This window comes from Schistocerca americana, chromosome 4 (genome assembly GCF_021461395.2).
Source record: "Schistocerca americana isolate TAMUIC-IGC-003095 chromosome 4, iqSchAmer2.1, whole genome shotgun sequence".
Lineage (NCBI taxonomy): Eukaryota > Metazoa > Arthropoda > Insecta > Orthoptera > Acrididae > Schistocerca > Schistocerca americana.
Window position 1 is genome coordinate 74,489,970 of NC_060122.1, and position 13,244 is coordinate 74,503,213.

At 44.0% G+C, this 13,244-nt stretch overlaps 1 protein-coding gene across 1 annotated transcript in view; it reads left to right on the forward strand.

Annotated features, from left to right (window-relative positions):
- Positions 1-1,190: 1,190 nt before the first annotated feature.
- The window catches only part of LOC124613269 (cilia- and flagella-associated protein 299-like), a 56,626-nt gene continuing 44,572 nt past the window's right edge, over positions 1,191-13,244 (forward strand). The window contains exon 1 of the mRNA XM_047141961.1: positions 1,191-1,333. Within this exon, the coding sequence (XP_046997917.1) occupies positions 1,191-1,333 (143 nt within the window). The remainder of the gene's footprint in view (positions 1,334-13,244) is intronic.

Sequence of the window (13,244 nt, forward strand, 5' to 3'; positions counted from 1 at the left end):
GCTTGGTTAATTATTTAGAACGTATTCCCAGGAGGTTTGTGCATTTCAGTGTAATAGGTTTTCTGCACTTTTAATTTATCTATTAACTGCTACGCACAAGTAACAAATAATAAAACCGATAATTAGAATTAATGTATATAGGTCAGTTCTAGTGTCCGATTCCATTATTTCCTGCTTTTTCTGAGTTTTTTTTATTATTTGTGAGCTGGCTTTTTAGGATTTTTGTGTCGGTTTTTCACATTTTATGCTACTGCTTTATATACGTTACTATTTAGTTCATTTTTCCGTTGTTGTGTTACATTTTAGTTTCTTCCCGCACAAAATTCACACTTTCCCACGGTAGTCCCATTAGATTCAATAATTATCATTAAAAATTAACGCTATTTTATAATAATGTGACTGCACCATGTGCTATACTGTAATTGAATTTAAAGGTTGTGCGCACTTTACTCGTATAAATTACGACAGTAATTTATTTCACACATATATGTTTCTCTTTTGTTTTGTTCGTATTTATTTCCGTTATCTTCAGTTCGTTTCGATATAATTAGTGCCTAATATATAATCTGTGAATTATAATTTTATCGTACGGTACATTCCTTTGTTTACGAATATCTTTCGCAAGACTTAGTAATTAATCATTTGAACTGTGATTGTATTTTTGTCGTATGCTACTTTCGTTTGTATACGAATATGATCAGTTGCTTTCAAAGATTGCCTCCATGTAGCGTCTTTGCCTTAGGTATGACGTCATTGCTAAGAACCAATGTGTGGAATCAGACATTAGAATTGAGCCGGAGATTTAATTGTGATCCGATTTTCAAACTTGTCTTACATCCAAACGGTACATTTCCAGACTTGCGTTCCATATCAAAATTTTATCGATTAAGCCCTTTCTGTAAAACTCTTTAATACTCTCCTTATCCCTTCACTTATCCGCTGCGCCCCAGCCGGCATTAAACTTCGCGGTGGTCATTGATGATAATATTTTCACTTATCAGTGTATTTGTTCGTCTGAGAAGCGAAATCTTTCGCGATAAACAAATTTTGTTTCGTATCGAAAGAAAAAAAAGTGAAAAGACACAGTACCTCGACGGGAACGCAGTAGTGTTTCGTATTAACCGATTTTTCGCCTTGAGCACTGTAGCGCCTGTGTTGGTGTGTGCAGAAGCGTGGCTTAGAGCAGCGCCATGTCTAAGCAGCCGGCGACGGACCAGTGGCTGCTGCAGTTCCTCACGTACGAGGACTACCTGGACTCGCTGGTGACGGCGCACGACCTGCTGTACCTGCGCTCCAGAGAGGCGGCCCGAACCATCGCGGAACTGGGATACAGGTGAGCTCCGATCACCAGTCGCCGACAGTCTGATCTGTAACAGTTGTGTTACTAAATGTGACACTTCTGTCACTCAATGTAACTGGGTTTTCTCTTTTGATGCTGTCAATCGTCAGTATGAGCATTCTAAAGCATTCTGTCAGGGTGAAAATATTAAATAAATTAACTTTTCTCTCTTAACAACATGTGGGCAGGGTGGGTTCTTCCTTGGCTCGGGTATGAGGTCGAATGAAACACAATTTTTACGTAAGATAACTTTTATTGAAGATTTGTACAACTGTATCTTACGGGATGTTCTGGTTCGGAGAGCGGCAGCTGTGTCGTTTGTGAAGTCTTCTGCTGCGGCAGCGGCGGCGGCGGCGGCGTCCGATTACGCATAGCGGTGTGTATCTCGTGTCGCCGTCTCGCCCAGTTGACTGGAGACGCGCAGCGCGAGGTGGCCCATTTAATTATTGCGAGCGAAGTCGTGCATCGGATGGTGATTCCTTGGATGTGGCGTCCCAGTGTTTCTCTTCTCTAAGCGGCCGCGTGTGTTGTGCGTCGCCCAGCGGAGCGGCGCGGCGGGGCAAGGCCAGTGTCCCGAACTCGAACCACGGACTCCCGCTTGCCAGTCTTCGGCTGTCAGGTCTTCATCCCAGCTCACAGGTGACTGCTGAGGTGAGGCCGTCTCCTTCCCGTCCTCACGAGTCACCCGGGTACGTAAAAATCAGACTTCAAATACCTTTTATCTTCTGTCTTCTGGCGCCGCGGCTGCTGCTTGCTATTCCATTACAGCGGCGGACTTGGTGCGTCTGTGCATGATGCAGTCTCTTCTTGCATGACGGTCTTCAGCACCGAAACAGACTGAAAACTACTGCTACTCTTCTTTTCTTCCTTCGTCTCTCGTCTTCGTCTCCGTCCCCGTCTCCGTCTTCGTCTTCGTCCCCGTCTTCATCTGTCTTCATCTGTCGGGCCCACCGCGTCTCGCGTATTTATTCACTTCAGTTCACTGGAGGTGAACGACTTCACGGCCATTGCCTCTTCTGTCACGTTGAAAAGCTTCTCGAAGAATCTTCTTAACGTCGGTCATTGGCTCTTGGAATGTAGGCGAGGGCCTTTGCTCACATGCGACAACTGAGAAACACGTGAGCCGGTCGGGCGATGCCCTGACGGCTGAATCGACAGCGCCCGCTTATGTGGAACTTGTTGACTTCACGGTCATTGTCTCTTCTGTTCTGCAGTTCTGCCCGCTGAATGCCAGTATGTAACTCTCTAAACTAAACCAAGTTTTTCATTTATATTCTAATTTCTAGTTCACTTTGATTTCACTAATTTATTTACCTAAGTACCACTCAACAGATCACCGTCTGCAACAGTGTGCTCATCGTAGCTTGCAACAAATTTGTAAACAACGCCCGCTTTGCATGCCTAACGACTCGTCGTCGTACGCAGTGCGCTACACCTGATATGACGTCACTGTAAAGGCTCTACCAGTTATTTCGCCGTTATTCTAGCGTTGCACAGTGCGGCACGGTGAAACACTTAAAAACTTCTCTGTTCATGTCAATCGCCATATTCAGTGCTACACTGGTGTAGCTCGTGTTTCAAATAGAATTGGACAGTCACTTTCTTTGTCCCGAACTGTGGGAGATGGTGCAGTGGTTAGCACATTGGAATACGACAGTTTAAATTCCCATTCGGCCATCCAGATATAGGTTGTCCGTGATTTCCCTAAGTCACTTAAGGCAAATGTCGGAATGGATTTCCTTCCCTATGCTTTCCTAATCCGTGCTCCGTCTCTAATAACCACTGATCATCTTCCTTCCTTCTGCCTTTGTTCTTCCAGTCGTGCTCAGGCGGTCTTGTCGTTCGTATGCTCTGTAAAAAGTATTTTTAGTTGCCATGATTTCTGTAGAGAAACATGGACGCGTAAAACCGTGAAAAAGCAGCGAAAAATAGATTGTTCTTAAGATCTTCGGGACATTTTTGGAAATAAAAAAATCTGTCGCTACCGATGCGCCAGATTTTGGGAATATCTAAGCCTGAGTCTGCCGGAGTTTCTGTGCCGCGTGTATGAGGTGCACGGGAAGATAAACAGATCACAACTTAGCTGTCTTCTCTTGAAATATCGACTATATGCTTATACATGACATGTATTCACACACATAAAATATGCTACGTTTGCGACATGTTTTCCTGCTGCTAGTTCTCTCTCGTTTCTTGCGCTTTCCTCTTGATCCTTTGTGCAGTGTATTGCGCATTTTTGCTGTATTTTATTTAACTGACCTTGAAAATAGTGCTAAATGAAATTTGAATTTATACTATCTGCAAGCTGTTCATCGTTATTAACAAACACGTGCACAAGGAACTCGACTTTTTGTTGTTGGGGTGTCAGGATACATGAACGCTGCAGCTGCAGCTGCGCTGACCCAGTGGCTGCGAGCGCAGATGGCGATTAAATGCGGCAGTGAGCTGCCAACCTGCAGCACAGCGTGCCGTAGTAATCGTACTTGACTGTAGTCGGCAGGGCGCGAAGGAAACTCCGTGAGGTTTTCACTTCGTTGTTAAACCGTTGATTGGAATGTAGCTGCTACTCGCACACCGACAAATGCGAAGCTCTCTGCTAGTGCTTTTAACTATGCCGCTATGTTTCCTGTCGGTGCTGATAAAGTTCCTGACAGGTGGATTTTCAAAAGATAATTCGGCAGTGGCTGTACACCGTATTTCCTAACAAAGAAGGTCAATATTGAGGAAGGAAACAGAAATGGTTATAAGGAGCAAAAATGTTCACGTAGCGATTCACTCAGTCACAAAACATATTACACACCGGAAGCAGCTACTAGGGTAGCAGAGTACGTGTGGCGTGCACACGGAGGTTTTTTAGGTTAGAGGGACCCCCCCCCCCCCCCCCCCCCCTTGGGCGAAACGATAAAATACCTGACGGCTTACCAGAGAGGACATTATCATCGTTGATAAAGAACGTCCGTCCTCAGAGACCAAAAACAGGAAAAGTTAACGTAATATTGGTAAACTGCAGGAGTATCCAGGGCAAGGTTCCTGAATTAGTATCTCTTATTGAAGGAAATAGTGCGCATATAGTATTAGGAACGGAAAGTTGGTTAAAACCGGAAGTGAACAGTAACGAAATCCTAGACACAGAATGGAATATATACCGCCAGGATAGGATAAACGCCAATGGTGGAGGAGTATTTATAGCAGTAAAGAATTCAATAATATCCAGTGAAGTTATTAGCGAATGCGAATGTGAAATAGTCTGGGTTAAGTTAAGTATCAAAGGTGGGTCAGATATGATATTCGGATGCTTCTATAGACCACCTGCATCAGCAACCGTAGTAGTTGAGCGCCTCAGAGAGAACCTGCAGAACGTCGTGAAGAAGTTTCGTGATCATACTATTGTAATAGGGGGAGACTTCAATCTACCAGGTATAGAATGGGATAGTCACACAATCAGAACTGGAGCCAGGGACAGAGACTCTTGTGACATTATCCTGACTGCCTTGTCCGAGAATTACTTCGAGCAGATAGTTAGAGAACCAACTCGTGAAGCTAACGTTTTAGACCTCATAGTAACAAATAGACCGGAACTTTTCGACTCCGTGAATGTAGAAGAGGGTATCAGTGATCATAAGTCAGTGGTTGCATCAATGACTACAAGTGTAATAAGAAATGCCAAGAAAGGAAGGAAAATATATTTGCTTAACAAGAGTGATAGGGCACAAATCGCAGAATATCTGAGTGACCACCATCAAACGTTCATTTCTGAGGAAGAGGATGTGGAACAAAAATGGAAAAAATTTAGAAACATCGTCCAGTACGCCTTAGATAAGCTCGTACCGACTAAGGTCCAAAGCGAGGGGAAAGATCCACCGTGGTATAACAATCATGTACGAAAGGTACTACGGAAACAAAGAAAGCTTCATCATAGGTTTAAGAGTAGTCGAATCATAGGTGATAAGGAAAAGCTGAACGAAGCGAAAAAGAGCGTAAAGAGAGCAATGAGAGAAGCATTCAACGAATTCGAACATAAAACATTGGCAAACAATCTAAACAAGAACCCTAAAAAGTTTTGGTCATATGTAAAATCGGTAAGCGGATCTAAATCCCCTATTCAGTCACTCGTTGACCACGATGGCACCGAAACAGAGGACGACCGAAGAAAGGCAGAAATACTGAATTCAGTGTTCCGAAACTGTTTCACTGCGGAAAATCGTAACACGGTCCCTGACTTCAGCCGTCGCACGGACGCCAAAATGGAAAATATTGAAATAAACGATATCGGAATTGAAAAACAACTGCTATCACTTAGTAGCGGAAAAGCATCCCGACCAGACGAGATACCCTTAAGATTCTACAGTGATTATGCTAAAGAACTTGCCCCCTTTCTATCAGCAATTTATCGTAGATCGCTGGAAGAACGTAAAGTACCTAGCGACTGGAAGTAAGCGCAGGTCGTTCCCATTTTCAAGAAGGGTCATAAATCAGATGCGAATAATTATAGGCCTATTTCGCTTACGTCAATCTGTTGTAGAATAATGGAACATGTTTTGTGTTCTCGTATTATGACGTTCTTAGATAATACAAATCTCCTTCATCATAACCAACATGGATTCCGCAAACAGAGATCATGTGAAACTCAGCTCGCCCTATTTGCCCAAGAAATTCACAGTGCCGTAGACACTGGCGAGCAGATTGATGCCGTATTCCTGGACTTCAGGAAGGCATTTGATACGGTTCCGCACTTACGTTTAGTGAAAAAAATACGAGCTTACGGAATATCGGACCAGGTTTGTGATTGGATTCAGGATTTCCTAGAAGAAAGAACACAACATGTCATTCTTAACGGTTCAAAATCTGCAGATGTAGAGGTAATTTCGGGAGTACCGCAGGGAAGCGTGATAGGACCTTTATTGTTTACAATATACATAAATGACTTAGTTGACAACATCGGTAGCTCCGTGAGGCTATTTGCAGATGACACGGTTGTCTACAAGAAAGTAGCAACATCAGAAGACTCGTACGTACTCCAGGAGGACCTGCAGAGGATTAATGCATGGTGCGACAGCTGGCAGCTTTCCCTAAACGTAGATAAATGTAATATAATGCGCATACATAGGGGCAGAAATCCATTCCAGTACGATTATGCCATAGGTGGTAAATCATTGGAAGCGGTAACGACCGTAAAATACTTAGGAGTTACTATCCGGAGCGATCTGAAGTGGAATGATCACATAAAACAAATAGTGGGAAAAGCAGGCGCCAGGTTGAGATTCATAGGAAGAATTCTAAGAAAATGTGACTCATCGACGAAAGAAGTAGCTTACAAAACGCTTGTTCGTCCGATTCTTGAGTATTGCTCATCAGTATGGGACCCTTACCAGGTTGGATTAATAGAAGAGATAGACATGATCCAGCGAAAAGCAGCGCGATTCGTCATGGGGACATTTAGTCAGCGCGAGAGCGTTACGGAGATGCTGAACAAGCTCCAGTGGCGGACACTTCAAGAAAGGCGTTACGCAATACGGAGAGGTTTATTATCGAAATTACGAGAGAGCACATTCCGGGAAGAGATGGGCAACATATATCTCGCGTAATGATCACAACGAAAAGATCCGAGAAATTAGAGCAAATACGGAGACTTACAAGCAGTCGTTCTTCCCACGCACAATTCGTGAATGGAACAGGGAAGGGGGGATCAGATAGTGGTACAATAAGTACCCTCCGCCACACACCGTAAGGTGGCTCGCGGAGTATAGATGTAGATGTAGATTAAATGTTCCTTTTCTTTCGCTAGTACCTCGCGCTTACTATGCTGCCGAAATATGCCTTTTCGCCGCGTTCCTCTGACCTCTTAATTTTTGCTGTTATTAAACAGGGTCGTGTAAGTTGGCTGTTACTTATTGCAAATTTGTTATTGTGAATGACTGCGAGACTGTCAGACTTCAGCATCACGTATTTCATTGTGCAGGTGGCTTCTAACGATTTAAAAGTGCTGAATTGCAGATATTGTGTGTTGTATACGGCAGACTACAACTTTGTACCGTACTGGGTGTCATACCCGCAACGTTACCTTATGCGGGTAGCACTCTTCACAGGACGAGTCACGCCCTCACAGCTTTACGGAGCCTAGATAGCTCACCAGGTAAGAGTTGCCTGCAGAAGCTAAGGTTCTGGGTTAGGGTCCCGGTCTGGCACACGCTTCATCCGCAGGGTAAAGTACTCATTCTCGGTATTTTGAAGACAGACCACATGATGCATTTAAAGAATACTAATAGCAGTTTCTGAAACGCTGAATTCCGTATAATTCTGAACTCTTTGCATTGGACCGTTACTATGCAGAATGTACGTGTTTCACCTGAAGGTGGAGTTCGACGAAATATGCAAGAGTAATAATACATTAACATCATTCAGCTCAGCTGAAAATCAGAAAGTGATCATTCTGTGTACATTTCGATATTCCACGAAACTACAAGCCTCATAACACGGTGTGAAGTCAGTATCACAATTATTATAAATAGATTTCCGAGGTACAACCTGTGTTGTAAAGTCAAAACACCCATCAAAGTTTTTTTCTATGAATGTGTGGTACAGCATCATCGTCGTTATAGTCATATGTCTTGCTATTTTGAGATGCAAAGAACAGGACAGAGTTACTTGCATTTTTCAGAGACATATTTCTTTAATAACTAGAGGAATTTCGTAGAACACAGTGCCTGAGTGCTAGCTGTACACTGCAATATGCATGACGCAACGATTCAGTCGCAGTTACTCCATTTCGTGGCTCGGTCGTTGTGCTACCATTATATACTACCCTTATTTACAGACGGAAGTGTGTGTTATAGCAGGAAGGTGGGCACATAAAGCGCACTTCCATTGACGGACGAACGTTTCCCTCAGCACTCCGCGCCAAAATGCTGTTGCATACAAATAAAGAAAAAAAGGAAACTTTTAATTGACTTCACATCCCGTCGTGTGCTCTTATTTAAGGTAACATAATTTCCTTTCCAGTTCAGTAGTGATAAAAAATAGTGAATTTAAAAAATAAAATACTTTTCGTCTAGTAATAAAACTTGTTTCAGCATGTCAGGACAAAGTAAGCCCCGACATGTGATATTGCGTGGTACTGCAATGAGATAGCGGGTAAAGGAACAATAATGTTTGTTGGTGTCGTAGCGTGCAAATGTCAGGTGGGTAATTAGGGAGTGAACGTGCCGATTTCTTCTATTTAAGACTTTTGGCGTTCAGGCCTGAAGACCATATAGCCATCTCTCAGTGTTTCAGGAATTTTCTAGGATTTTGCATTCTAAGATTACGTATAGTTAAATGTTTCATAGTTAGTTTTAATTTAAAAATATTACACGCTCCAGTCGCATTAATGTGACCGCCGCCTATGTTCGACGTCAAAGTGCAATAACCACTCAGAAACGGCATTTGGCAGCACTAGCAGTAGAGGGTACATAAAGCGTGTCGGGGGAGCTCAGAAAGTAGTGCAGTCGTTGTCGTAATGCGGAAAGAGAGCGATTTATCTGATGTCCAAAAGGGATGTTGATTGGCTTTCGGGCCAAGGGTGGAAACATTTCCGAACCGCTAAGTTTGTAATTGGGGCGTGCCGCCGTGGTTATAGTACACTGTACGTGGCAAAATGGCGCTATCCAAAACTGGCGCCGAGTCAACTACGGTACGCGACGAGCCAAGGATGATAACGATGAACGTCGCCTGTGGAGATGTGTACTAGTGGATAGACATGTAACTGTTAGGCAACTGACAGTGCAGGTGTACCAAGGAGCTACCAGCAGTGTCTTAACAACGACCGTTCAGCGAACATTGCTACGTATGGGCCTCTGCAGCAGGTGCCTGCTGCTGCACCCATGCTGACTGCTGTGCATTGCCGACAATGGCTGGAATTTGTACTCAAATATCGCTACTGGACATCAATTGAGTAGCGACAGGTGGTCTATTCAGATGAATCACGTTTTAGGCTCCATCAGACAGATCGCCGTTGGTGTATGTGACCTTGCAACAAACGTCGGGAAGGTCCAGGCCAGAGGAGTGAGCGTTATGGTGTGAATAATGTTTTAGTGGAATCCCCTGTGTGATCTCATAATTCTGGAAGGCACAGTGGATAAGCAGAAACATGCATCTATCCTTGGGTACCATGTTCACCCCTACATACAGTTTGTTTTTTCCTCGGTACGATGGGATCTACTAGCAGGACAGTGCAACGTGTCACACAGCTCGCAGTTTATGAGGTCTGTCAGAAAGGTATCCGACCTTTATTTCCGAACGTCTGATGGATTTGAAACTAGCCTGCTTGCATGAGCTGATCCTGAAGCTCCGTCCACATACGTGAATTTTTTCCGCTTGTCGATAGCGTCAGTGCTGGCAAGCAGCGGTTGAGCGAGGTAGTGTATTTTGCTTGCGTCCGTTTTTCATAGCAATGGAAATGACGGAACGACTGGAGCAGCGCTACTGCATCAAATTTTGCCAGAACGCGATTTCACACAACGGAGGACATTATGGCAGCAACGACTGCCGAACTAAAGTCAATTCCGAAAGAGGCTTTTTCGGCATGCTTCCAACAATGGCGGCAGCGCTATAACAAGTGTGTGGAGTTCCAACGGAACGGTTTTGAAGGGGATTAGGTATCCAACGCTTTGTCATACATTGAAGACATAATGACTTGTACACTGTTACGCTTAAGGCTATTTGGAGGCATCAAGGGCACTCCAAGATAGAAAATCAGAGACACAGTGCAAAAGTGATAGCGTTTAGGTTACGGGAAATAAATAGGAACACTAGCGCCGTGCAAATTGCAGACGCTCTGTGCTTCTGTCCCTGGGGAGAAGTTTCACTTCAGAGAATTAACTGATAATTTCACCACCGCCTAGACACTGTCATAAGTCGTCACTGTAGAAGGTGGCCACGAAAAGGACCGACTTAGCAGAGGCAGCAAGCTTGATACTTGCTCCTGAGAACTGCAACGTCAGTGGCTTTACACAGATTAGAATGCTACTACAGCAGTCCCCACCCACAGGAGAACGGAGGGCGGGGCCGAGTGACGTATAACAGTGTTGTTGCTGGCCGTAATGCGAATGACAATGGCATTTAGCTTTCAGCTGAACGCTGTTGATACCGAACTTGGAGTTTGTTAATGTAAAATTCACAAGAATCCCTACCTACAGAGCAGGAGTAGGGGAGGAATCTAAGTGTGGTTGGCCAGAGACGCACTGGAGATGCAGAACGACTCGCCAGAATGACTAGAACTTGTTAACTGTCGGTGGGCTGGTGAGTCGACTATAGGCAGGGAGAAATGGTGCGCCGCCAAGATTCTTCAAAAACCCAGAAGGAGTTCTCAGTTAGTTCTTTTTCTTTCACTTGGAGTGCTGCTCTCCAGTTTGCACTTAACATGCTGCTAGTGTTAGCTACTTCTGTTAGCACCTGACCCGTCGCTTCAGACACTGATTTCTGTTGTGCAAACAACTGACTCCTTTGCTTTTTATAATGTTTAGAATTAGTCTTCCGTGTAGCACCTAGTCTGATCGAAAATTAACAGTGTTAATCAGGCCCCTGAATTCCATGAGTCTCTTGCTACAAGCATCCTGTCGAGTCCCCAAAATCAACGTCTCTCGTAGATGGCCTGTGACAGTGTATGGTGCTGATCCAAGTCATCAACCTGCCTTCACTGGGAATTTGTCTTTCTGCATTTGCTTCTCACAGCTCGGAATTTGCTGAGTGAACAAAACCCCCTAACTTCCCTTTATCCCTCGTCAGGACACGACACCTTCAAGTAAGCCAGCTTTTTTCGTGGCCAGGTGCTTTTCTAACAGGCCTCGTACGTGCGTGATTTGAAGGGCACCAGGATAAGTGTACCGTACTCCTCTGAGTACCGGACGCCCCGGATTTAAAGCCAATCCAGAACCTGCAGGGCCACCTCCGTCGGGCAGTTTGTTCCTCGGATGCTCATTCCAGAAACCTAGCGCAGTTGGCCGCGGCACTGGAGTCGACACGGCTCCACATCCCTCTCTTGTACCTTCCAGAACCTCTCTGACTCTCCTCTTGCACGTCTCGCAGCGGTCCACGCGGCAAAAGGTTGTTATTCAGGTTTCTGACGTGTGGTCACACTGATGTGACTGGACTGTGTATTTTGATGAAGGAGAGCTGCCTGTGTGAGCTGGTAATGGTTGATGAGATGTGATTAACTATAGCAGGATATCAGTTTGCTGGTTTGCATACGGTTTATATTCGAAGAATACGTAATTGAAATCTCCAGCTGATACACAATCACATTAACAATAAGGTTGATCACGTTCTTGTATTCGGTGAAGATGGCTGAGGAATGAGCAATGATTGCGTATTATGGAAATTACAGACCGTATAAACTTTTTGTTTGTGTCAGTTGGGTGGTCTGAGGGCTTTGAGAGAGTGTTTGACTGTATTTATTCACAATATTTCCCTTTATTAGGTATCGATGGTTGATATTCGTCTTCCCATTGCCTTATTCTTCATCTGTATAATGTAGTCTTTAAGTGGTAATAAAATATTTTTAAATGAGACATTAGTAAGTCATCAACCATTCCATTATATTTCATGTTACTGTATCTCTTGATCTATATCTAGTTCACCTTCTTCTCGAAATTTTCGTTTATTTTGGTGCATTTTATAATGTGTATTACCAGTGGATTAGTTTTATTGAGAAGGACTGGTACATCTTGGAGCAAGCTTTTGTAATACGTTAAGATCAAGTTGTTTTTTAATGCGAGACTCTGCAAGCATCGTAAAGCTGCATATGTAACTATGGCTTCTACGAAAAAAGAAATCTATTCAGTGTGTGGTTACAATTGAGGTACAGCTACTCACAGAGATCCAGTGTGTGCTGTAATTATCGTATGGCAGCGAAACTTGATAATATACTAATGTGTTAATGCGGAAGCGGTTTACGAGGGGAAAAAATTACATCCATTTTTGGCCAGCAGATGCAAATCTGGCGGTGTAAATGCAAGAAAGATACATAGAAATGTTTCCATATGTAATGTATTACGAACGAGACGTGGACGGGAAAGGTCAAACATATGAGAAAGGCATAATTTTGAAAAAAAAAATAGCTCTGAGCACAATGTGACTTAACATCTGAGGTCATAAGTCCCCTAGAACTTAGAACTACTTAAACCTAACTAACCTAAGGACATCACACACATCCACGCCCGAGGCAGGATTCGAACCTGCGACCGTAGTAATCGCGCGGTTCCGGACTGAGCGCCTGAACCGCTAGACCTCCGCGGCCGGCCATAATTTTGATTCTATTGTTAACCACCACTTACACAGTTGGTTCAGTATGAGCATCAGACGCTGCATCCGTGAAACGACATGATCAGCTGGTGCTCGCAGCAGTTCCAGTGGAATCTGAGTAAAGTGTTCTTGTACACTGGTCTTTAGATCAGGTAGATACTGAAAGTGACCCTGGTAGAAGTGTTCCTTTAAATATCCCCAGAGCCAAAAGTCACATGGATTCAGATCAGGTGGTCTTGCAGGCCATGCATTGGATTGGAGATAACACATTCGTGGAAGGTTGCATTAAACAGATCTTTCACTGTGCGAGCGACATGTGTTGCCCGATCTTGCATGAAAACAGTGGCTTCCATACAGTTATGCTCTTCCCAAGCAGGGAGCACAAGCTGTACAAGGAAGTCTTGATAACATGCAGACGTCACGGTACACCTGACAGCCCCTCTGGGTGTATTCCCTTCAAAGAAGAATGTGCCAAAAATAAAGGTGCTTGTTTATACGCGGTACACAATCAGATATGGTGGGTGCGATGGCTCTTCATGTACAACATGTGGTTTAACTGTATTCCAGATTCGGCAGTGCTGTGTGTTCACTGCATGATGTGATATAAAATGCGCCTTGACACTCCACA